This window comes from Piliocolobus tephrosceles, chromosome 16 (genome assembly GCF_002776525.5).
Source record: "Piliocolobus tephrosceles isolate RC106 chromosome 16, ASM277652v3, whole genome shotgun sequence".
Classification (NCBI taxonomy): domain Eukaryota; kingdom Metazoa; phylum Chordata; class Mammalia; order Primates; family Cercopithecidae; genus Piliocolobus; species Piliocolobus tephrosceles.
In genome coordinates, this window is record NC_045449.1 from 43,465,234 (window position 1) to 43,491,713 (window position 26,480).

The window sequence follows — 26,480 nt, forward strand, 5'->3', positions numbered from 1 at the left end:
TCTCTCTCTCTCTCTCTCTCTCTCTCTCTCTCTCTCTCTCTCTCTCTCTCAGACAGGTTCTAATTCTGTTGCCACTCTTTTTCCTGGATCCTGCATCACCCTGCTTCTTGATTTATGCCTTTGTTTTGACAGAGCTTATCCTTGCTAGCTTTCCGGGTAAAGGGTGCATGACTCTATCACTTCATAGCTCTCTCTTATGCTGTTTGTCTTCAGGTATCTAAAATGACATGCTCATCCTGCCCCTCCTTCATCCCTCCCTTTTTCAGCTGAGATTCTGTGAGAAAATACAGTCCTAATGTCCAAAGGCATCTCTTGTATATAATGAATTAGCTATGCTCCTGTGTGTCTAGAATAGGACTCTAGGCATGTACTTTCCTTGGGAGGATGGAGAAAATACTTAAATCCTTTTCTGTATTCTGTAGATCAAATAAGGAACCCTGGTTGAAGAAGGCTGTGATGTTAACTGTTGGTTTTCTATAGTAGATGAGGATATAATGCCTAAAGCACCATCTTTTCATCCTCCTAATATTATATTTCAAATTCTGTTAATGTTCATTATTTATATCAGTATGACTATATAAAATTAATCTGTAATTCTACTTAGCCACAGAGTATAGTATAATTACATTTCATTTCTTTTTTTCTCCCTTCTCCGAGATGGAGTGTTGCTCTGTTGCCCAGGCTGGAGTACAGTGGTGCGATCTCGGCTCCCTGCAACCTCTGCCTGTCAGGTTCAAGCGATTCTCCTGCCTCAGCCCCCTAACTGGGATTACAGGCAGGCACCACCACACCCGGCTAATTTTTGTATTTTGAGTAGAGATGGGGTTTCACCATGTTGGTCAGGCTGGTCTCAAACTCTGGACCTCATGATCCACCCGCCTTGGCCTCCCAGTGCTGGGATTACAGGCCTGAGCTACCGCACCTGGCCCATTTCATTTCTTTTACAACTTTTTGTTCTTCTGAAATTAATAAAGCCTTGGGTTATTTTGTTTCTTTTCCTCATGTTTCTGTGTTCCTGTTACTAAATCATTGGCAGACACTATGCAATTCATAAATGTAAAAGTCCCTAATATGACCAAACACAAAACCTGTCTGTTTTTTAGGGCTCACTCTCCTGCAGTCTTCTATTCCCATTCTCCAATTGAGACTACTGTCATAGTTGCTCTGGTTCTGGAATATGCCCTCACTATCATCCCTGGAATTCTTTTCACCTTTTTCCTCTGTTGTATCTTTTGTTTCTTGGATGCCACATCATCCTGCTTCTTGATTTATGCCTTTGTTTTGACAGAACGTATCCTTACTAGGTTTCCAGGCAAAGGGTGCATGACAAGTAAATATTTTTTTTTGAGCACTATGAACTTGAATGTTACAAATTTCATAAGAAGACATACTTGATAGTTTGTATCTTCTTATATGAATTAAATGTTTTCATCAGAACATTCCTATCTTCCAGTTCTGAGAAATTCTCTCTCTTCTTACTGTTTCTTCTGCTCTCATTCTGGAACACCTGTTAGCTATGTATTGAACATCCTGGAATGACTGTCATAATTTATTTTCTCCCCTCTTTCCTGTCTCTTTTATTTTGTACTAATTGCTGGCAGATTTTCTTTTAAACCCTCTTTCTTTTTTTTTTCTAAGTTTTTTTTCTTGGTTGGTACTTCTTACACCATCTTGCTATTTTACGAATGCAATATTTATTCTGAAGAAAATTAAGTGCTTTGTTTTTTTGTTGTCGCTGCTGCCTGCATTGTCTTTTTTTGCTCTTAGTGTCTCTGTCACATCCTCTTTGTTTTGGGCCCTTTCTTTTATAATAGAGGCCTTCTTTAAACATCTGGTACTCTGTGCCTGTTTTATTCATACTTAAGTAAATAATGCTGATTCTCCACTTTCCTGCCTATAACATTTAAACTTGGTTTCCATTGTTAGGGAGCTGTGCCAAGAGAAGGGAGGTCTCACTGTTCTGGAGGATTGTATCTAGGTCCAGTACTGCCTCTTGTACAGTTTTTTTTATCCTGTCCTTCTGTTTCATGTTCCTCCCTACATGCCCTCCCTGTGGTTGCTGGTACCTTCAAGTCCTAGGCCTTTCAGGGGTTCTGGCAGCGTATTGACCTCCTCCCTAAACCTCAGTGGCTTAGGTTTCAGCTTTCTCTGGTCTAGTGAATCACTTTCTACTGTTTGCCCATCTGTTTTCCATCTTACAGAATTTTGTTCACATTTCATCTGCTACAGTTTCTTTTTCTATTCTCTTTGTCCTTTTGGGTGTATACCTTTTTAATTTCTTTCATTTTAGTTGAGTTTCTGAGTTATTAGATGATAAATGACTATGTTCTCTCTACTATGTTTAACTGGAAATGGTCTACAGAGTTTTTTCTATTAATAATAGTATTCAGGCACAAACATATACACTTCCTCATTTCCCTATACACCCCTGCAAAATAGGGCATATAGTATGTACACTGTTTTGCAACTTGATTAAAAAAGAAAACCTTTGTATAATGGGTTTCTTTAGTTTATAAAGCTCTATTTATGTTTTTAACCTTAAAGGTAAAAATTTTAACTTTATATGTGTATAACTTACCTCATCTATCCCGTTAACGGTCATTTAGGTCATTTCAGTTTTTGCCACTATGAGAAATGCTACTCTAACCATCTTTTACATACATAATTGCCTTCTTGTGACATAGGTAATCTTTGGGAAGCACTTAGACCAGAACCTGGTATAGAGCGGAGGAGCTGCCATTATTGCTTATGTTTGCTGGGATCATACAACAAAAACATTCTATAATTTCTTCACCAGCTATTTCCGTGGAGCTTAGTGAGAATTTCTTAGGAAGCCTTTGAGAAATCTTTTTAAATTATATTTTCTAGTAAACATAAATTATAGGTAAGAAAGTCCTAGGTAGCTTAGCCTATTGTATTCATTTTACAGCGTCTAAAAAGTCTTTGTCATTTGTTGATTTGGTTTTGTTGTTCTTGTTGCATAGCACTCCCACCAAAGGCATAGAGAACAAAGCTTTTGATCGCAATACAGAATCTCTCTTTGAAGAACTGTCTTCAGCTGGCTCAGGCCTAATAGGAGATGTGGATGAAGGAGCAGATTTACTAGGTATGATAGCTCATCTGAAGAAGTATCATACTGTTTTTAAAATTGATTTTTTAAATGATTTAATTGAAAAGTCCTTTAAAATGTCCCCAACTGCTCAGTGGCACAGGGTTGTTGCCCTTTTAGGTAGTTATTGGGAACATATTCTTCGTGATCATGAAAGTTTTAAATGAAAGCACCTTTGCTTATGGGTATGCTTAAAACTGAATTGCATTTAAACTCATATTTTGAATTCATACAACACAATTTATTGAACTCCTGCTACACATAAGAACATGGTGATGTGTGTGTGTGTGTGTGTGTGTGTGTGTGTGTGTATGGATTGATGGCTAGTTATTTCCTGGCTTACCTAAATTTCATTATATGCTGTTGACTTTAATTAAATAAGAAATTATAACACTTGATTTTTCTAAGCTTTCACAGAGTATATTATGTTGTAGCTCTATGGTAAATACAATCATTTTAAAGTTTGTGTTCTAGAAGAATACATGGTTTGAAAAGAATATTGCATTTGGCTCTTAGACTATTTGCCTGCTGACCTTTGCCAAGTGGCTTAACCTTTTTGAACCTTAATTTCCTTGTGTGTAAAATGAAGGAGCTGGACCCTAGTTCAGGAATCTGGCAAACTGCAGCTTACCTCCAACCAAATCCAGCTGACTGCTTGTGTGCGTGTTTAAATAAAGTTTTATTGGGACACAGCCACCACCATTTACTTATTGTCTGTGGTTGCCTTTGCCTACCAACAGCAGAGTTGAATAGGCAACCGAAACCTAAAGCCTAAAATATTTACTCTCTGGCCCTTTATAGAAAGAGTTTGCCAACCCCTGCCTTGGATGATCTCTAAAGTTCCTTTCAGTGCAGGATTCTGGCTCATATGAATCAGTTTTGGTATACCTTCCTTATAACTTAAGACCCTATAGAAATTAAAAACTTTATGGAATTAAAAATATATACCTTTGGAAATACTAAGCTAAAAAAAATTGTATCTATTGGTATAATTATAGTACAGACTACACTGTTCTCAAAAGGTTTCGTTTGTTAATTGTTATGACTTTGGAGTGGAGTGACATTGCTTGCATTATTTTATGTTAAATTTATTGATTCCCAGTTATGTCCTTGACATTGTAAAGTGTTTTTGAAGGAAAACACAAGTTCTATCTAAATGTCTATGTAGGCCGGTTGCAGTGGCTCATGCCTATAATCCCAACACTTTGGGAGGCCAAGGCAAGTGGATCGCTTGAGCTCAGGAGTTCGAGACCAGCCTGGGCAACATGGCAAAAAATACCAAAATTAGCCAAACATGGTGGAGTATGCCAGTAGTTCCAGCTACTTGGGAGGCTGAGGTGTGAGGATGACTTGAACCTGGGAAGCAGAGGTTGCAGTGAGCATGGGTTGCACCACTGCATTCCAGCCTGAGTGACAGAGCCAGACCCTGTCTCATAAAAATAAATAAATATCTAGTAAGAGAGATTGAAAGTATTTTAAGTACATATAGTTAGACAGAAAGGGACTATCACCATTAAAGTTTAAGTAAAACTTTGGAAGAAATTGAATGAATTGCATTTCTTATGGAGGGCTAAGAAAGTTTTAATTCTTTTTTTTTTTTTTTAAGACAGACTCTCACTCTGTTGCCCAGGCTGGAGTGCAGTGGCACAATCTTGGCTCAGCACCACCATACCTGACTAATTTTTGTCTTTTTAGTAGAGACGGGGTTTCACTGTATTGGCCAGGCTGGTCTCAAACTCCTGACCTCGTGATTCGCCTGTCTCGGCCTCCCAAAGTGCTGGGATTACAGGCATGAACCACCGCGTCCAGCCTGAAAGTTTAATTCTTAAGGACTATTCCATTTTTATATTTAATTTTACGTTTTAATTTTAGTTAACATCAAATTATTCCTGAAAAGTTTCTTTTAAGACATAATTGGTTTAAGAAACTAACTCCCTGGCAAAATTGAGGAGCAGATGAAAAAATGTTAGAAGAACTTAAAAATGGGCCGGGCGCGGTGGCTCAAGCCTGTAATCCCAGCACTTTGGGAGGCCGAGACGGGCGGATCACGAGGTCAGGAGATCGAGACCATCCTGGCTAACATGGTGAAACCCCGTCTCTACTAAAAATACAAAAAACTAGCCGGGCGAGGTGGCGGGCGCCTGTAGTCCCAGCTACTCCGGAGGCTGAGGCAGGAGAATGGCGTAAACCCGGGAGGCGGAGCTTGCAGTGAGCTGAGATCTGGCCACTGCACTCCAACTCGGGCAACAGAGCAAGACTCCGTCTCAAAAAAAAAAAAAAAAAAAAAGAACTTAAAAATGTATATTCAGTGCAGTAAAATTCACCAGAATGATGTACGTCACCCCACAAAATTCCTTTATGCTGCCTGTTTGTATTAACAAGAATGAAGTACTTCTGAATATAATTTGTACACTGTGTTACCTCATAATGCAGTAATGAGTGACAAAATTTTTAAGGTTGGTGGCCCTAAACTTTCTTTTCTTATGAAGCATTTAGAAGCCCCATAGTACTTAGAAATATCTGTGGTCTTTTAAATCAATTAAAAGTAATATCCTGATGCTTTGGTTTCTTTTTTTTTTTTTTTTTTTTTGAGACGGAGTCTCGCTCTGTCGCCCGGGCTGGAGTGCTGTGGCCGGATCTCAGCTCACTGCAAGCTCCGCCTCCCGGGTTCACGCCATTCTCCTGCCTCAGCCTCCCGAGTAGCTGGGACTACAGGCGCCGCCACCTCGCCCGGCTAGTTTTTTTTTGTATTTTTAGTAGAGACGGGGTTTCACCGTGTTAGCCAGGATGGTCTCGATCTCCTGACCTTGTGATCCGCCCGTCTCGGCCTCCCAAAGTGCTGGGATTACAGGCTTGAGCCACCGCGCCCGGCCTGCTTTGGTTTCTTTGCCACTTTGAAAATAAGAAACAGACTACCAACTATCTTTTCCATTTTGTAGATGTTGATACATTTATCTCTAGAATAGTCCAGATTAGAATATTTTAATATATTACTGTAAGTTTAGTTACTTATGAATACTTTTGGTCAAATATGGTAAATAAAAATGTTCCTGGCTGGGCACGGTGGCTCATGCCTATAATCCCAGCTCTTTGGGAGACTGAGGTGGGCGGATCACCTGAGGTCAGGAGTTCGAGACCGCTCAGGCCAACATGGTGAAACCCCATCTCTACTAAAACTACAAAAACTAGCCGGGCATCGTGGTGTGCACCTGTAATCCCAGCTACTTGGGAGGCCAAGGCAGGAGAATTGCTTGAACCTGGGAGGTGGAGGTTGTGGAGAACTGAGATTGTACCACTGCACTCCAGCCTGAGTGACAGAGCAAAACTCTGTCTCAAAAAAAAAAAAAAAAATCCTTGGGCTCTCTTCTGTGTAATTCAGTGATAACAAATTTCAATCATTATATATGGACTGAGTACTTAAGATTACCCTTTTTTTTTGAGGCGAGATCTCATTATGTTGTATAGACTGTCCTGGAACTCCTAGGCTCAAGGAATCCTCTTGCCTTTAGCCTCCCAAGTAGCTGGGACTACAGGCGTGCACCATCATGCCAGCACAACCTTTTTCTGATTTTACTAATTTAAAAGAATCTCAACAATTTGTCCTTTATCTTGGTTGGTGTCTCATCCCTCAACTTTCTTATTTAAAACTCTCTTTGCTGGGTTTCTGTGATATCAGCTTGCCAGTGCACTTTCCTGTCTCTGACTCTACCTTTTCAGTCATCTTAACAGGATCTGCTTCCTTTGCTCATCTTTCAGGTATCAGTGCTCCTGTCCTAGGTCTGATACTTTGAGAAATCATATTTGCTCTCATTGTTTCTTGGTTTTCATGGCTAATTATTCCCAAGTTTTTATCTCCATCCCAGATCTTTTTCTAGAGCCCAAGACTATTATTTCCTAATTGCATACTAGATACCTCTAAGATGACCTGGAGGGCTTTACGTTTGACATGTATAAAGCTCAGTTTGTCATCTTTATTATTCTATCCCCCAAGGCTGCTCTTGGACCAACAGGCACTGTTTCAGTGAATGAATAGCTCTCCATCCTGCACCTCTCAGTTTCCCTCACAGCCCATCACCAAGGCTTGTTTGTTCCCTCTCCTAAATGTGTGTGTGTATACATACATACATACATACATATATTTTTTTCTTTTCTTGCCTTGCTTAAGTGATACATCCTCCAGGAATTCTGCCTTGATCCCCTTAGTTTTCCCTGAAATGCATTCCCATGGCACTGCATTTTATTATACCACTCTTCATACTTTACTGTTAATTTTTAGGTACCTGTCTCCCTGGACAGACTATAAGTTCAGTGGCTGAGACAACTGTGTCTTTGTTCACGGTTGCATCTTTAGCACATAGCAACTGAGTGAATGGGATTGCTAAATAGTTCTGACAGTTTTGTTTCACATCAACATCGGTGATTCTTCTCCTTTTGGGATTAAAAATTCTTTACAGGAGAATTTGTAAGAGAGCAATGCACCTTTGGAAAAATACATGTATAGAACTAGGTAAAATTGTGCATTTTCTCAAGGGATTACCATGTAACTCTGAAGCTCATCTGTGGACCTAGCTTGAGAATCCGTGTTAAAACCCAAATAGAACTTCTATGATTTAAAAACTGCCAGGCAGTTTGGTTTTTTTTGCTTGTTTTTAATAAGTAAAGTTTTCAAATTTATTGGACCTAAGTTTGTGCTTCATTTAAGTCTTGAATAGAAATGAGGCCACTTTAAGTTACGTTTTTCTTATAAAGAATTTTTATTGATCATTTCAAAATGAAATTTTAGCTAATCCTATTGATTATATATTCAATTTATACACCACATATTAAGATAACTCTTCATTGGGAATGTGTACATTTAATGTAAACTTTATTTATTTATTTTTGCTACCTCAGAAAGGCTTTATTTCTACTTCGTCCGGGTCTCATGCACACTCAGAGGCACCATCATGTGTTTCCATTTGGTATCCTCGTGACTTTTTGTAGTCTTTTCCTTTAAGAGTAGACTCTGTACATTGCCAGTTAATCTTTTAACTATAATTTTAAAATGTTGTTGCTGTTGTGTCATCGATGCAAGAAGACCAATAAAAGTACAGTACAGGGAAATTCACAACATATTATAGTGGAACAGCCTGAGTCACATTTAGGTGATGGCGAGGACCCAGTAGCAGTATATTCATGCACCCGAAGACATGCAAGCTGAGTAGGATAATATATGGATCATACAGTGAATTTTCTAAGCCCACTGAGGACTTTGTGTCTTTTCAAAAATGTCCTGTATACCCTCCAGTTTGGAGAATATCTGTCTTGTCTACTGGCTTCATGGCTAATGTAAACTTTAGAAACTATATTATAGGATTTGTTTTTCCTGTAGAACACATTTCAGTTTTTTTCCTTTTTATAAATATTTACACTTCATTGTGTTTAGTTAATGGTTTCTCTACATCTTGTCAATTTCTTTGTTTCCTCTCTTTTAAAGTAAATGAGTTTAGTTCTTGCTTTCTGAAAACAATCTAATTGAGATTCTCACTCATTTTTCTCTTGGGCTGCTTACCTAGGGGAATATTCTGGTGTGTATGATTTTTGAATATTTTAATATTACTGCTTTTTAAGCTAGGTGTTCTTGGCTGCTGTTCTCATCTAATGCTTTCTCATCATTTTTTTCTGCTCAACTATTTTTTTGCCTTTCATATATTTTCAGCTTTCATGCTTATCTAAGTGCTTGAGAGTTTATAGCAAACATAGTTACTATATACACTTTTTTCAACCGGTCTACACTCTTATTTCTTCTGTCTCTATAACTTTATTAAAAAGTTAACATTCCCAGCCATTGTATCTGCAAAGGAAGAAAAAGTTAGCATTAGTGTTTAAAGGAAATATCTTGCCAAAGATTGTTTTGGAGTTAGAATTTGGAAACTTTTTTGGGATCTTTGTTTTGTTTGGTTTGGTTTCAGTTTGTGGATAATACATAGGTAGATGATTAAGTAATCTATTTCTGATATTTAATTCATTCTGGTGTAAGTACCTTGATCTTTGAGAAAATTAGAATATAGACAAAATATGAGTTCAGGTGCACAGAATATGTAGCATTCCTAGGTTGGCTGTATTTGTTTTAAGTAATTTTAAAATCATTTGGAAAATTACCTTTTTTAAAATAAAGGGACATGTTAACTCCTTTGTCTTGTGTAGTTTTCTTTAGAAAGATTTCGTTCCTGTTTACTTGGGTTATGATTATTACTTCTTCCATTGTATGTGATTTTCCAACATTATTAGCTCACAATTCCTTGAGATGAGTGACTGGTGGGTTTTTTTGTTTTGCTTTGACTTTTTATTTTTTGAGTGATATTCCCTAGTGTGTTGTTTCATTTCTTCAGTTTCTTAGGAGAATCAAATTACTAGCTTTCTTCTCTCTAAAGACCACTCCATTGGATCTTGCATTGGATGCTGTACGTGCCTCTCTCACAGTAGTCATTAAAATGCCAAACACTATCAAAGACAGCCACTCAAGTGATAACTGAACATTATTATTTTGTAGGTGGCACTTTGAAGGAAAGTTTGTATTGTTGATGGAAGATTTTCAATCTAATTATAGTCATTTTTATTGTGAGAAAGAATTGGTAAAGCATTTTTTAGGTATATCAGCATCCTTATGAAGGAAATCATCTTTATTTCTGTCTTTTGCACATCATTTTGCATTAAATCATAACATTGTGATTCCAGATGTTTTTCATATCATGTATAAAACTTTATAGATTAATAATCTGTTTTCATGCTGTTTCTTACGTAAAACATTTCTTGTTCTTTGTTTTTGCTTTACATGGAATGCATGGGCTTTAAGACCATAATTTCTTTGGTAAGGTTTCATCTGCCTTGGGGTTCTGTCTTTCTTTGGCCTTGGTTTTGCCTGTTCTCTATTAATAAGGTCTAATTTTTAGGCAAAAGCTTCCAAGGTCAGATGTGATTTAGAAACAATTTAGATCCATATTAAAGCTGTTCTTTTTTCCCCTGAATAATGTTGGAATATTAGAATATTTGGCAGAAAAGTCTTGATCCTTTTGAAATATTATCTATGAGAAATAAAATATAGACTAACAGATATTGAAAATTGGCCTCATTCTAGCAAGCCAATTCAGATTTAAGAAAGAAATTGGCCAAAAAAATCTTTAGCCTTGTTTGTAATGAATAATTATTTATAATTTTATCATCTATTAAAGTAGATCCATCAAATGAAATAGACAAAATAAGATTAATAAAGGACAGATAACATTTCTAAAATAAAACTTGTGACTATAGCTTATATTTGAAACGTGTATATTATTGATGTATTTATTTTCAAAGTCTTAATCTTTTTTCTTTTGATAGGAATGGGTCGGGAAGTTGAGAATCTTATATTAGAAAATACACAACTGTTGGAAACCAAGTAAGTATGTGTGAAATTTTAACAACAGAAGATAAATAATTTTATTCTTGTCCAAGTCAATGACACTTCATCATTTTAACATAATACTAATGGAATCTCCCTGTCCCATCTCGTTCCCCTCCTCTGAGTGTACACACACACACACACACACACACACGTAATGTTGGGACCTACATTGCCCTGATGGATATGTTTCCTTGCCCTGTTTTTTTGTAGAAACAAATTGTCATCTCCTTTTCACTCTATAAGTATCCATGCCTTTTTCTTAATCTTCTGGATTTGTCCTGGTTTTACACTTTTTTTATTCCCTCCCCTGACATTTGTCTGTTTTCTTATCTCTTCTCCTGGGGTTTCTTTTATTTCCACACAAATATTTTGAAGTATACTCAGCCTTCCTCTTCAGAGCTGTCTTCCATAGCTGTGCATCCTTGGGTGCAATTTGTAGAGTCTTAAGCACTCAGACACATTTAGTGGGACCTATCCCCAGTCATGTGGAAAAGCTGACTGGGTTCCTTTATCAGTTTGCTTTGTCAGAGCAACTTTGGAACATCTGTGTATATCCAAGACAGAATACAGTTATAATGAGGTCCTATGCCCACTATGCCCAAAGGAACTGGATCTCCGGTTTTTTTCTTCAGCTTAGACTGTCTTAACTTTCCAGTTTAGACTGTTTTCTCATTATTTATTAAAGGTAACATCAAGGAATAATTTTACTTTATTGATTGGGTAATATATTCTCAGGAATTATTAATAACAGTAACCTCATGAATGCTATTTTTAAAATTTAATATTCTCACTTTTTAGTAATTGATGGTCTGTCTTGTTTTATTCATTTGATAAATGAGTAAAACCTTAGACTGTTGCTTTGTGTTCTTTTTGCATATATCTACAAACAACATCAGGTAGAATGTCGTGAAGTATTAAATTATTCATCTTTATTGGTTGTACAGTTACTTTAGTCTACAAAGGAATAGCTGAAAGATGGAAAGAATATTTATTTGTAATGATGCACTTGAAATATGTGTTTCTTAGAAATGCTTTGAACATAGTGAAGAACGATTTGATAGCAAAAGTGGATGAACTGACCTGTGAGAAAGATGTGCTGCAAGGGGAATTGGAGGCTGTGAAGCAAGCCAAACTGAAGCTAGAGGAAAAGAACAAAGAATTGGAGGAAGAGCTTAGGAAGTAAGCTTTAACTGTGTTGTTCTAAACCAAACTCTTTGCCAGTTATGCTACAAAGAGTTACAGGTGTAACCGTGAGACTGAGACCTTCTGTCCACTCAAACCTGGAAGGCCAAGAGCTGCCTGGGAGAGGGCAAAGTGCCCCAGCCCATTGCCTCTGCTGTGAGCAGGCCTCTCCAGTTGCTAGCCTGTTATCTAAATATTGACTCCTGTCACCCAGGCTGGAGTGAAGTGGCAAGGCCATGGCTCACTGCAACCTCTGCCTTCTGAGTTCAAGCGATTCTCTTGCCTCAGCCTTCTGAGTAGCTGGGATTACAGGCACCTGCCACCACACACGGCTCATTTTTGTACTTTTAGTGGAGATAGGGTTTTGCCATGTTGGCCAGGCTGGTCTTGAACTCCTGACCTCAGGTGATCCACCTGCCTTGGCCTCCCAAAGTGCCGGGATTACAGGCATGAGCCACTGCGCCCGGCCTAAATACTGTCATTTTTTATGTCTATAATGATGCAAAAAAAGTTGAAGACTGTTCAAACATCTTTGTTTTGATAATAAGGAAATTTAAAACATTATTTTTTTTAATCCCACTTTCTTTAATACCTGTTTATTTCTGAAAACAATGCTGTGATATGATGACACTCCACCAAATGAAGGTGGCTAAATACTCTGTTTGGGAAAAGAAAAACAATCCTTTAGTGGTAGTTAAAATTATTGACCTACTCTCTTATTTATTTATTTATTTTTTGAAAAGATGAGCTCAATTCAAATAACATGTTTTGTTTTGTTTTTTCCCCGCTAGAGCTCGGGCAGAAGCTGAAGATGCAAGGCAAAAAGCAAAAGATGATGATGATGTAGGTTTATAATTCTGGACTTTTTTCTTACCTCACCATGTTTTGGTATTTTGGGAAGATCTTTCTAAGTAAGCTTTTGGATATAATACTATAAAGATTTTTAAAAGTCAGGAAGCATGTTAATGGTCATGAATAGGATAGCTCATGCTTCTACATGGTATCCAGATGCTGAGCTTTCTGGCTCCTTGCAGTGTGTTCATTTTCCCTCTGTGCCTCTGTGCACCTGTATTTGCATGTTCAAGTTCGAGGACCAACTGGGACATTTTGGGGTTTTTGGTGGTTGTTATTGTTGTTTGGTTTCAAATTTTGATTTAGAAATATGAAAGCTTAACAATAATAATTATTTAATAGTATTAAACAAAAGATGAAGTCTAGAACTTTAGTACTAGCCAATTAGTTCATATTGTTGTGAACATAAGTACAAAAGAATAAACATGAGTTTCTTGCTAATATGCTTAGCATACTTCTAGTCTTTTTTTTTTTTTTTTTTTTTTTTTTTTGCGGCAGAGTCTCAGTCTGTCACTAAGGCAGGAGTGCAGTGGCGCAATCTCGGCTCACTACAACTTCCACCTTCCAGGTTCAAGCCATTCTTGTGCCTCAGTCTCCCGAGGAGCTGGGACTACAGGTCTAATTTGGCTAATTTTTTGTATTTTTGGTAGAGGTGGGATTTTGCCATGTTGACCAGGCTGGTCTCTTAACTCCTGGCTTTAGGTAATCCACCCCAGTCAGCCTCCCACAGTGCTGGGATTACAGGTGTGAGCCACCCAGCCCAGCCTCATAATCATTCTTATAACAGATGTTTGCAGGTCAAAGGTCAGACCAAAGATTATATGATTGTTTTGGACAGAATGATCACTTGGTGCCCTTTCAGTCTCTGTTTTTTAATATCTTGTTTAATGATACACACAAAAACATGTAAGGCCTGCAGGTTATGAATCATAACAAATTAACATTTTGAACCTACCACCCAATCTGATCATTAGAACATTGCTGGACATTGAACTATTCTGCTTTCCTCCCCTGCAGAGAAAGCTGCTATCCTATATTTATCATTTGCTTAACTTTAAAAAAAAATTTTATCATATCACATATGTATATATGGTTTAATTTTTACTTTTTTGTGTTTCACACTATATTTAGTCTTGGGGACCAGCTTCTTTTCCTCAGTGGCATGTTTTTGAGATTCATCCTTGTTTTAATACAGTGCTGTAGTTATCATTCATGTTTACTACTTTATGATACCCCATTGAATGAATAGTCTACAATTTATGTTCTTATTTTCCTGTTTTTTTTTTTTTTTTTTTTTTCTTTTTGAGATGGAGTCTCGCTCTGTCGCCCTGGCTGGAGTGCAGTGGCCGGATCTCAGCTCACTGCAAGCTCCACCTCCCGGGTTTTAGGCCATTCTCCTGCCTCAGCCTCCGGAGTAGCTGGGACTACAGGCGCCCGCCACCTCGCCCGGCTAGTTTTTTGTATTTTTTTTAGTTGAGACGAGGTTTCGCCGTGTTAGCCAGGATGGTCTCGATCTCCTGACCTCGTGATCCGCCCATCTCGGCCTCCCAAAGTGCTGGGATTACAGGCTTGAGCCACCGCGCCCGGCCTTTATTTTCCTGTTAAGGAATATTTAGTTTGTCTCAGCTTTTTACAATGCTGTTGTTACAAACATTACAGTACAAGTCTCCAGTTGGGCAGGAGCAGTAGCCTTTCCAGAGTACATACCTACTAGTGGGCTTGCTGTGTTATAAACTTAAGATCTTTATCACTTGTTGTTTAACTTTTTTGAAAGGAGAGGCCCAGGTTCTGTAACAGAACAACAAAGGAGGAGGACTGCTAAGGGCTAAGCTTAGCGTCTTTCTTACTGTCCCAAACCTTTCAGCTTTGATCCAAAATGTGGATAATGAAAGCCTATAGAACATTGACTTGAGCCGTGCTCTTTGGAGGTCTTACCCGTATGCTTACTCTATATTCACATATTCTCTCTAAGAGTAATTCTGACTAATACAATTGTCTCCATCTGTTTGCATTTATGTTGGTATTTTAGCGACTCTTATAGTTTAATACCTTGGAAACTAGGCAGTAAATTTACCCTTAATGCTGGTCTCAGATGAGTATGTGGTTTGGTAATTTGAGATAAATGGAACTAACTTATAACTATTTTCTGAGTGACAATTGTTATAGAGCATGAATTAAAATAATGTTAGAGCAACATTTTTAGGTGAAACTTACAATAGCATATTAAATCTATGTAGGTAACAATTTTGGTTTTAGTTTACAATCTGCACTATTCTTTATTTTTATTTTAGTATTATTACTATTTTTTAAAAGGCAGAGTCTCGCTCTGTCACCCAGGCTGGAGGAGTACAGTGACAATCATAGCTCACTACAGCCTTGAACTCCTGGGCTCAAGTCTCAAGTGATCCTCCTACCTCAACCTCCTAAGTAGCTGGGACTACAGGTGCATGCCACCCCACCTGGCTATTAATTTAATTTAATCTTTTGTAGAGCCAGAGTCTCACTATGTTGCCTAGGCTGGTCTTGAACTCTTGGCCTCAGGCAATTCTATGCAATTTTTATTTTTTTAACCTCAGCCTCCTGAGTAGCTGCGACCAAAGTTGTGTGCCACCCCATACCTGGCTAATTTTTTATTTTCTGTAGAGATGGGATCTCACACCACATTGCCAAGGCTGGTCTCAAATTCCTGGGCTCATGTGATACTCCCAAAGTGCTAGGATTATAGGCATGGACCATCGTACCTGGCCTTACTGTTTTTTTTTGTTGTAGTTTTGTTTTTTAAAGACAGGATTGCACTGTCTTGCCCAAGTTGAACTGCAGTGGTATGATCATGACTCACTGTAGCCTTGACCTCCCAGCTCAAGCCATCCTCCTACCTCAGCTTCCCAAGTAGCTGGAACTACAGGTATGTGCCACCACTCCTGGCTACAGGGTTTTACTGTGTTGCCTAGGCTGGTCTCAAACCAAGCTTGAGCAATCTACCTGCCTCAGACTCCCAAAGTGCCGCTACTACAGGCGTGAGCCAATGTGTCCAACCCCCAACTATTCTATTTTTTAGCCTTGTTTTTTATGTATTTTTAAGAACTACGAGAATAGACTCCCATTAGTCTTTATGATTTATTTGTAATATGTTCAAATATGTGTGTATATATTCAGAAATTAAACTGCCACCTTTTATCTTTGCAGTCATGAGTGATTATTTAAATCTCTTTGTTGGCTGGGCACAGTGGCTTACACCTGTAGTCCCAACACTTTGGGAAGCTGAGGCAGGAGGACCACTAGAGTCCAGTATTTCAAGACCAGCCTGGGCAACATAACGAGACCTTGTCTCTACAAAAAAATTTAACAATTAGTCGGGCATATTAGCATGTACCTGTAGTCCAAGCTACTCAGGAGGCTGAGGTGGGCATATTGCTTTAACGCAGAAGTTCGAGGCTGCAGTGAGCTATGATTTCACTACTGTGCTTCAGGGTGGGCAACAGATCCAGACCCTGTCTCAAAAAATATATTTTAAAAAATAATTTTAAAAAATCTCTTTGTTGATTTTGTTTTTATAAGGCCATTTTTCTTTAAATGATCTACTAGATTAGAAATTAAGGAATGCTTAAAAACTGGAAGATTTTGCATAACTCTGAGATGAACACCAAGACATATATAAGCTTCCAGAATGATCTGTCATTTTCTTGTCATTATAGAGTGATATTCCCACAGCCCAGAGGAAACGGTTTACTAGAGTAGAAATGGCCCGTGTTCTCATGGAGAGAAACCAGTATAAAGAGAGATTGATGGAGCTTCAAGAAGCTGTTCGATGGACAGAGATGATTCGGTGTGTATAACAAGCACTCCATTATTTTCCTACTATTATTTTGTAGTTTTGAATATTCCTTCATTTGGAACTAAAGTCCTGCCCTGTGAGATCCAAGTCCCTTTCTCTGTTTACTAGGAGAGACTTTCTAAAGTAACACTCAGAATTAGCAACAGAATGTGATCAAAGGAGGTGCTTTTTGGGCCAGTAAGGGATCTTGGAGGATGTTACGATGAGCTCTAAAAGGCAATTATTATTACTTAGGAATCATGGTCATTTTTCATGTATAGAAATCAATACTACTTTCCTGGTAATGTCAGGAAAAGATCCAATTTCATATGCAACACAGGAAAATCAATTATTTTGACTCAGTGTCTTTCTGTAAAATACTCTTGCTTGATTTCTTTCCCTCTTTTCTAACTGTTTGTGCCAAGTACACCCTTCCATTGGTATCTTTCAGTCAGGTGGCTCTTAAATCTCACCCGATGCTGCCATCTAATGGTCACAGTCTCAGTAATAGTGTTTCTTTAATTTAGAAAGAGCTCCTGAAAAGTTTGTAAATGAGCTGCCCCCATCAGATTTACCAATAATAGTATACATTCACATGTTGTTTTTAAGTTTACGAGCACATTCCTTAATTGCCAACTTTTACTTCCTTAGGATTACGTCATTTATTTCAGTTTATGTACCCTTTACCAATGTTGTACTAGAATCAAGTGTTTTAACACATCGTTTTACAATTTGCTGTAATTGTAATTGCTTATAACTGCCCATAAGGAAGATCAGTATTCTAATCTATATTTATTAGACAAGGAAACTAACCCACTAAGAAATATGTTCTTAACTGCAGTATTTAGTGGATATCGAATAAATAACAAGTAAATATTCAAAAAACTGAAAGTGGACTTTATTTATTTATTGAGATGGAGTCTTCCTCTGTTGCCCAGACTGGAGTGCAGAGGTGCAATCTTAGCTCACTGCAACCTCCACCCACTGGGTTCAAGCAATTCTCCTCCCTTGGCCTCCCTGGTAGCTGGGTTTCCAGGTGTGCACTACCATGCCCGGCTAATTTTTGTATTTTTTTAGTAGAGACAGGGTTTCGTCATGTTGGTCAGGCTGGTCTCGAACTTTTGACCTCAAATGATCCACCTGCCTCGGCTTCCCAAAGTGCTGGGATTACAGGCGTGAGCCACTGTGCCCAGCCGGACTTCACTTTCCATTGCTATTTTTAACTCTAGCAGCCAAGTGGTAGTCAACAAAGGAAATGGTAGCTTACTTTTAACTTATTCACTGAATTAAAGAATGCTTTTAATTTAGTTCATAACAAAAAAGTAGTGAAAAGGGAGCTCTGATTATGATGGCAGAATCCCTACCACTTTATAAATCAATTTGGAATATCCTATTTTATGAAATTTTGTTGAATTACCTGTCAATCCAGTTTATCCTCTTCCGTGCTGTGGTCATCTTTCCAGTGATGGAGAAGTTTTAGTCTTGTGAAAAATGACCCTTCAGAACGCCAAAGTTTCAAGCTATTTTGTGAGAGCTGCGAATACAGGTGATAGAGACTTTTATGTAAAGATGGGAATTTACAAGGCAATATTTTAATAAAAGGGAAAGTTAGAGGGTATCTTTTCAATAAAAAATGTTAAATACCATTCAGGCATGTTGGCTATCTGTCTAGCACATATTACAATCCTCTGTCAGTAGACTAAGCTCTTTGAGGGAGGGATGATAATTTTATTTTTCTTGGTAGAATTAGCTTTACCAGATTGATTGACACATGGTAGGTCAAAGTAACTACTGTATTTATTGAATTTAATTGTTGACTCTCCTCTGTGTATACCATGAACTTCTTGAGTCTCTTGTTCTTCAGAAAGAAAGGTACCTCACTGATAACATACTTCTTTTCTTTTCTTTTTGAATGTAGGGCATCACGAGAAAATCCAGCCATGCAGGAGAAAAAAAGGTCAAGCATTTGGCAGTTGTAAGTATTGAAAAACAAATAAAGATGTTAGATAGCACATGAGACAAGAAAATTACAGTCAAAATTTATTTCCAAGAATGATTTTATGTCCATTTTCTTTCCTTCATTTCTTTTTTTAAACTAGGGTAATGAGTAAGTAGCTAAACTGAACTTTTTTTTTTTTTTTTTTTTAATATATAGTGTGCCAACTCGGTAAGGCTGTTCTCAAGGACAAAAAATATGATATTGTAAGCTGCATCATGTTGATTGTGCATTTGTTGCAATCCTCTGCCAAATTTAGATAATGGGAATTATTTATAGACTTGAAAGTGACCTGGATCCCCATTAAATAAGTTTCTGATTGGCTGGTTTTGTAATTGTAAGAAACCTTACAAAGTGAAGATGAGAAATTTAGTGCTTGTAGGGTTTGAGTAGTATTGTATATGTATTGGGCTTGGGTTATGTTTGTGCTAGAAGTACTATGTGTTTACTGTGATTAAAACTTACCCATTTTTGGTGAATCTGCTATTTAATGGAAGTGTCAGTTTAAAAAAAAATAGACCTAAAAATAGTTATTTAAATTGAGCTTAATCAGAAAATGTATAAGATGTGTGTTAACATGGTAATATGTGTGCTAGTACTTGATTATAATAAGCCCTTTTTAGAACTGGCATACTAAGCTTCTATTCACATCACCCAGCCATAACCTTGCTGTTTAGCAGTCGCTCTTACCTTGCACCAAGTAGGAGCTAGCAAAAAAAACAAAAAAGTATATATTTATCCAGTAGGAGAAGTTTCCTCTACTTAAAAGCTTCTTGCTTTCATTATGGAAATTGCTGGTTAAAGAACAGGCACCCGCCAATCTAAGCAACAGTTTCTCTTCGCTGAATGTCTGAGTTTGGCTATGAGTTACTGCTAAGGCTGCAGCGTGTGACTACCAAAACTGTTTTTGCCAATTTCTAATTCATTGCCTTGTAAAAGTGCTCTGAAATTTTCTTCAGTATAAAAGTTTGTGGAAAATCAAGGATTGTTTCTCACAGTACATGTGACATGCAGACATACTTTCTTCTTTTAGTTTCAGCCGACTTTTCAGCTCCTCAAGTAACACGACTAAGAAGCCTGAACCACCTGTTAATCTGAAGTACAATGCACCCACATCTCATGTTACTCCCTCCGTCAAGAAAAGAAGCAGCACCTTATCTCAGCTCCCTGGGGATAAGTCCAAAGCCTTTGATTTCCTTAGTGAAGAGTAAGTCTCTTCAAATTAATCATTATACTCTAAATTAAGTTAATGGTTCAGAATATTCTTGGCCTTTTATCAGCTATAAGGATTCAGGTAAATCTATAAAAAATCATTTCTGGGCTGGGCGCAGTAGCTCACGCCTGTAATCCCAGCACTTTGGGAGGCCAGGGTGGGCGGATCACGAGGTCAGGAGTTGGAGACAAGCTTAGCCAATATGGTGAAACCCTGTCTCTACTAAAAATACAAAAATTAGCTGGGCATGGTGGCATGTGGCTGTAATCCCAGCTACTCGGGAGGCTGAGGCAGAAGAATCGCTTGAACCCAGGTGGTGGGGTTGCAGCGAGCTGAGATCATGCCACTGCTCTAGTCTGGTCAACAGAGTGAGACTCCATCTCAAAAAAATAAAAAATAAATAAATAAAATCATTTCTGTAACTTGGCTATCTTCAAGTAAATTACTTATAGTCAACAGTTTTTCTGAAAATTGCATTTCAGTTTTTATAAAAGAGAAGGATTTTTTTAAAATGTCTCATTTTTGCTGGTATGATAACATTGATAAATACCTATTAATAGAAATGTTAATGGTTTTCAGAGATAAATGAGCCTTTATCCTAAATGTTTGAACATTTCTGTTGGTGTCAAAGGACCTGGTTTTCCATCCTGACTTGACTACTCATTAGGTGCAAACGCTTGGGCAAATGAACCATTCAGAGCCCCCAGTTTCTCTGTCTGTAAAATTAATCTGATAACCTATCTCAAAGGTGATTGGATCCAATTATACAGTTATCTGTAAACTATCTGACATATAGGTAGATAAGTTATGTTAACTGTGGTATATATACATAGCAACTCATCTTACGAAAATTTAAATGGCCAGAAGAATGGCAAATTATTTTCAAAATCATTTTAATAATATTTTACCTTATAACTCCAAAGTTTACCAAATCAGTTTGCATTTTTATCTTCTGAAACAAGTTAATGGGATCTAAAATCTAACCTATATCAATCTTCCTAAGCAGATATTGATTTATTCAATTTTTAAATCACTTCCAGCACGTTTTCTGGCATTAGGATATTCTCAGTAAATATTTGTTGCATGAACAACAACAACAGAAAAGCCAAAAATACTTCAGAATTTTCCCCTTTCATATGGTCAGCATCTGAAACCTGATAGAAGTTTTGGTGGCTGGGGCCGAACGCAGTGGCTCACGCCTGTAATCCCAGCACTCTGGGAGGCGGAGGCAGGCAGATCACGAGGTCAGGAGATTGAGACCATCCTAGCTAACATAGTGAAACCCCGTCTCTACTAAAAATACAAAAAAATTAGCTGGGCGTGGACGCCTGTAGTCCCAGCTACTCGGGAGGCTGAGGCAGGAGAATGGTGTGGACCTGGGAGGCAAAGCTTGCAGTGAGCCGAGATCGCGCCACTGCACTCCAACCTGGGTGACAGAGGGAGACTCCATCTCAAAAAAATATATAAAATAAATAAATTTGGTGGCTGATGATTCAATTTAATGTAACAAAGCTGCTTGCTAACCTGTTGAAGCTTAGGCACTGAAATCACTACACAAACTTAAAAAGACCAGCTTTAGTATAACACTTTTTTTTTTTTTGAGATGGAGTTTTGTTCTTGTCTCCCAGGCTGGAGTGCAGTGGCGCCATCTTGGCTCACTACAACCTCCACCACCCAGGTTCAAATGATTTTCGTGCCTCAGCCTCCCGAGTAGCTGGAATTATAGGTCCGTAGCACCATGCCTGGCTAATTTTTGTGTTTTTAGCAGAGACAGGGTTTTACCATGTTGGCCAGGCTGCTCTTGAATTCCTGACGTCAGGCTATCTGCCCTCCTTGGCCTCCCAAAGTGCTGGGATTACAGGCATGAGCCACCACGCCCAGCCTATTACAACACTTTTTAAGGAGCTGTTACAGTTGGAATAAACTAATTTGAAATCATGTAAATTTGTATTGTTTTTGCTGTTTTAGTGACAGAGGAGAGATAAAACTGGGGATAAACGTAATTAAATGTATTCACATAATTAAAAAGGAAAATCTTTTTTCCTTTTAGAACTGAAGCTAGTTTAGCCTCACGCAGAGAACAAAAGAGAGAGCAGTATCGTCAGGTAAAAGCACATGTTCAGAAGGAAGATGGTAGAGTGCAGGCTTTTGGCTGGAGTCTGCCTCAGAAGTACAAACAGGTAATATGCACATGTGGTAAGAGCATCCAGCAGGAAAGAAGAGGGCGAGTTGAGTGTGCCTGGGCATGAAGGATTCACCATCCACATCCCAGCCCTGCTCATCTCAGCCATATGGACTGGGCACATATTTAAGCATGGAGGGTGGTGGTTTTCAGGCTGTTTTCAGGAGCTGTAGAACTCAAATGAAATGCTCTGAGTGTGTGAGGAGGGGAGGAGTCAGTAAAGGGTGACTAAGTGCACGGAGTTTGAGGTACCCGCTCTGCTGTCACCAGAGCAATTCTGGTTTAATATTTGAAGATTTCATTTTTTGAAAAGCCAGTATCACTATTGAAAAAAATCATTGGCATGGAACTTTTCAAACTGTTCATTTAAAATTAAGTTCAGGTCTTCAGGAACTTTATCTGTCTCCTCCATAATTCCTACCCCAAAAGAATCACATGTTCATGTACAAACACATATGCATGTGCATGTGTGTGCATATGTGTGAATTAGAGCCTCTTTTTGAGCTCACATTGTATCGTGTTTATTGAATTGCTCAAATAAGAATGGCAAAATTGGCTGATGCCTGTCATTGGCTCATGGTGCCTGTTATTGGCTTGTGCCTATAATCCTAACACTTTGGAAGGCCAAGGTGGAGAATGGCTTGAGCTCAGGGAGTTTGAGACCAGCCTAAGCAACACAGCATGACCTCATCTCTACAAAAAATTTTAAAAATTAGCTGGGTGTGGTAGCCTGTGCCTGTAGTCCCAGCTACCTGGGAGACTGAGCTGGGAGGGGACTGCGTAAACCCAGCAGATTGAGGCTGCAGTGAGCCATGATCGAGCCACTGTACTCTAGCCTGGGCAGTAGAGCAACCCTGTCTCAAAAAAAAAAAAAACAAAAAAAAAAACCTGAACTTGATTTCAAGGAGTAAATAACAGCAGTGCTTGCTCATATCTCAGTGGATCTGTAAGAATTTCACTTTTGATGAGGCTTACTAATGTGCCTTTTTCGATCCTCCTTCCACCATTATTAGGTAACCAATGGTCAAGGTGAAAATAAGATGAAAAATTTACCTGTGCCTGTCTATCTCAGACCTCTAGATGAAAAAGATACATCAATGAAGGTAAGTTCATTGTGAATTTAAAGGAGATATTTTCTAAACTCTGGGTAGTTTTTTTTCTAAAACCAAAAAAGCATAAGTATTACTTCTATGGTGAGGTTATTGTTCATTTTATAATTTTAGGTTATATTAAAGACCTGTATTTACAACCATTAGTTATTTTAAGAAAAAAGGAAAATTCTAAACATGTCTAGACTTAATATTGTTTTCTTTTTCACCTGAGAAGCTGTGGTGTGCTGTTGGAGTCAATTTGTCTGGTGGGAAGACCAGAGATGGTGGTTCTGTTGTTGGAGCAAGTGTATTTTACAAGGATGTTGCTGGTTTGGATACAGAAGGCAGTAAACAGCGAAGTGCCTCTCAGAGTAGTTTAGATAAGTTAGATCAGGAACTTAAGGTAAGTGTGTAACATTTGACCTGGTTTATGAGACTATGAGTTTAACTCCTTCATCCAAAATTCACCTCTGGGTCCAGCTTCTAACTGGGATTACTATGCCCTGACTTACTGTCCCTCAGCACCCTTTTAAAATAAATTTTATCGAGGTATAATTTACATGCAATAAAGTGTGCACTTGAAATGGGTATAGGGCAGAGTTTTGACACATGTACACCTATGTAATCACTACAGTGATCAAGATAATAGAACATTTTATCATTGTTCTGCTTTACCTATTAGTTTTGTTGTTGCTGTTTATAGACAGAGTCTCGCTCTATCACATAAGCTGGAGTGCAGTGGCATGATCATGGCTCACTGCAGTGTTAACCTCCTGGACTCAAGTGATCCATCCACCTCAGTCACCTGAGTAACTGGGACTACACACCCACACCACCACACCTGGCTAATTCTTTTATTTTTTTTTTGTAGAGACAAGGGTTTCACTGTGTTGACCAGGCTAGTCTCAAACTCCTGGTCTCAAGCAATCCTCCCGCCTCAGCCTCAGCCTCCCAAAGTGCTGGGATTATAGACGTGAGCCACTGTGCCAGCCTAACTGCTAGTTTTTCATCTACTAATTAATATTGATAGGTGGTTGTATTAGTCTGTATTCACACTGCTGATAAACACATATCCAAGACTGGGAAGGAAAAAGAAGTTTAATTGGGATTACATAGGTTACCTCTGGGGAGGCCTCAGAATCATGGCAGGAGATGAAAGGCACTTCTTACATGGCAGCAGCAAGAGAAAATGAGGAAGAAGCAAAAGTGAAAACCCCTAATAAACCCATCAGATCTCGTGAGACTTATTCACTATCACGAAAATAGCACAGGAAAGACTGGCTCCGTGATTCAGTTACCTCCCACTGGGTCCCTCTCACAACACGTGGGAATTCGGGGAGATACGATTCAAGTTGAGATTTGGGTAGGGACGCAGCCAGACCACATCAGTGATTGTATTTTTATCCTTCCAAATAATCTGGAAATAAATTTGAAATAGTATTGCCTTTTACTGTAACAGCACCACCTTATGAATATTTGCACATACTTATTGTTTGAAACATTTTTCGTCCTTTGTCTATACAGGAACAGCAGAAGGAGTTAAAAAATCAAGAAGAATTATCCAGTCTAGTCTGGATCTGTACCAGCACTCATTCGGCGACAAAAGTTCTTATTATTGATGCTGTTCAACCTGGCAACATCCTAGACAGTTTCACTGTTTGCAACTCTCATGTTCTGTGCATTGCAAGTGTGCCAGGTAAGAGTGAGTCATGCGTTTCTCTGCCCTCTCCTCCATCCACACCACCTACCTGCTGGGCATTGATGTGGCAGCTGAAGATGCAGTTCTGTACCTTGCTGTCATGAAGCTTATGTTCTAGTTGGGGAGGATTAAAAAACAAACTGGAAACCATTGAATAAAGAAGATATTTTCAGGTAGTGAAAAATACTGTGAAGAAAATAAAACAATGGGAATATGAGAAGATAACTGGGAGCCAGAGGACTGTTTGGATTAATTAATAAGGAAAGGTCTTCTGAAGTTTTGGATTAAACATTATGTGATGTTAAAACATTAGTTTAAAAATTAAAGAGGTGTATGTGATATATCCACATGTTGGAATATTATTCAGTCGTAAAAAGGAATGAAGTTCTTTTCTATATTTTATATTTTATTGTGGAACACTTAATATGAGATACTTTTTTTTTTTTTTGAGACAGAGTCTTACTCTTACCCAGGCTGGAGTGCAATGGCACAATCTCGGCTCACTGCAACCTCCACCTCCCGGGTTCAAGTGATTCTCCTGCCTCATCCTCCCAAGTAGCTGGAATTACAGGCGCCAGCCACCATGCCCGGCTAATTTTTTGCATTTTCACTAGAGACGGGGTTTTGCCGTGTTGGTCAGGCTAGTCTTTTTATTTTATTTTAATTCTTTTTTGAGATGGATTCTCACTCTGTTACCCATGCTGGAGTGCAGTGGCACCATCTCAGCTCACTTCAACCTCTACCTCCTGGGTTCAAGCAGTTCTTCTGCCTTAGCCTCCCAAGTAGCTGGGACTACAGGCACGAGCCACTACACCCAGCTAATTTTTGTATTTTTGGTAGAGACAGGGTGTCACCATATTGGCCAGGCTGGTCTCGAAGCCCTAGACCTCGTGATCCACCCGCCTCAGCCTCCCAAAGTGCTGAGATTACAGGTGTGACCCACCACTCCTGGCAGTCAGGTTAGTCTTGAACTTCTGACCTCAAGTGATCCACCCACTTCGGCCTCCCAAAGTGCTAGGATTACAGGCATGAGCCACTGAACCCAGCCTGAGATCTACCCTCTTAACAAATTTTTGTTTTTGTTTTTTGAGACAGGGTCCCACTCTGTTGCCCAGGCCAGATTGCAGTGGTGCATTCACAACTCAATTGCAGCCATGACTCCCGGGCTCAAGTGATCCTCCCAACTCAGCCTCCTGAGTAGCTGGGACCACAGGCGCACACCACCACACCTGGCTAAGTTTTTTGTACTTTCAGTAGACAGGGTTTCACCATGTTGCCCAGGCTGGTCTGGAACTCCTGGGCTCAAGTGATCTGCCTGCCTTGGCCTCCCAAAGTACTGGGATGCCCAGCCCTCTTAACAGATGTTTAAGAGTGCAATGCATTATCCTCTAGGTAGAAGTTCTGACACATGCTCTAACATAGATGAACCTTGGAAACACAGGAAATAATAAGCCAGACACAAAAGGACAAATATATGATTCCACTTATGTGAGATACCTAGAAGAGGTAAATTCATAAAAACATAGAGTGTCTGTGTGAGGTGATGGAAAAGCTTTAGAAATAGCCCGGGCATGGAGGTTCACCTCATAATCCCAGCACTTTCAGAGGCCAAGGTGGGATGATCACTTGAGCCCAGAAGTTCGAGACCAGTCTGGGCAATATAGTGAGACCTCATTTCCACAAAAAATCAAAAAATGAGGTGGGAGGATAACTTGAGCCTGGGAGGTCGAGGCTGCAGTGAGCTGAGATTGCACCACTACACTCCCCACTGGGCAACGGGAGTAAGACCCTGTGTTTAAGAAAACAAGGCCTGGCATTGTGGCTTATGCCTGTAATCCCAATACTTTGGGAGGCTGAGGTTGGCGGATCACGTGAGGTCAGGAGTTCGAGACCAGCCTGGCCAACATGGTAAAACCCCA

The 26,480-nt window shown here is 38.9% G+C and overlaps 1 protein-coding gene across 6 annotated transcripts in view; it reads left to right on the forward strand.

Annotated features, from left to right (window-relative positions):
• Positions 1 to 26,480, forward strand: part of SPAG9 (sperm associated antigen 9) — a 163,585-nt gene that overhangs the window by 106,579 nt on the left and 30,526 nt on the right. For all 6 annotated transcript variants that reach the window (XM_023204508.3, XM_023204514.3, XM_023204511.3 and 3 more), the window contains 11 exons: positions 2,985 to 3,106; positions 10,469 to 10,526; positions 11,559 to 11,711; positions 12,506 to 12,557; positions 16,262 to 16,392; positions 18,299 to 18,355; positions 19,410 to 19,583; positions 21,640 to 21,769; positions 22,785 to 22,874; positions 23,098 to 23,265; positions 24,387 to 24,558. In XM_023204508.3, the coding sequence (XP_023060276.2) occupies positions 2,985 to 3,106; positions 10,469 to 10,526; positions 11,559 to 11,711; positions 12,506 to 12,557; positions 16,262 to 16,392; positions 18,299 to 18,355; positions 19,410 to 19,583; positions 21,640 to 21,769; positions 22,785 to 22,874; positions 23,098 to 23,265; positions 24,387 to 24,558 (1,307 nt within the window). The remainder of the gene's footprint in view (positions 1 to 2,984; positions 3,107 to 10,468; positions 10,527 to 11,558; positions 11,712 to 12,505; positions 12,558 to 16,261; positions 16,393 to 18,298; positions 18,356 to 19,409; positions 19,584 to 21,639; positions 21,770 to 22,784; positions 22,875 to 23,097; positions 23,266 to 24,386; positions 24,559 to 26,480) is intronic.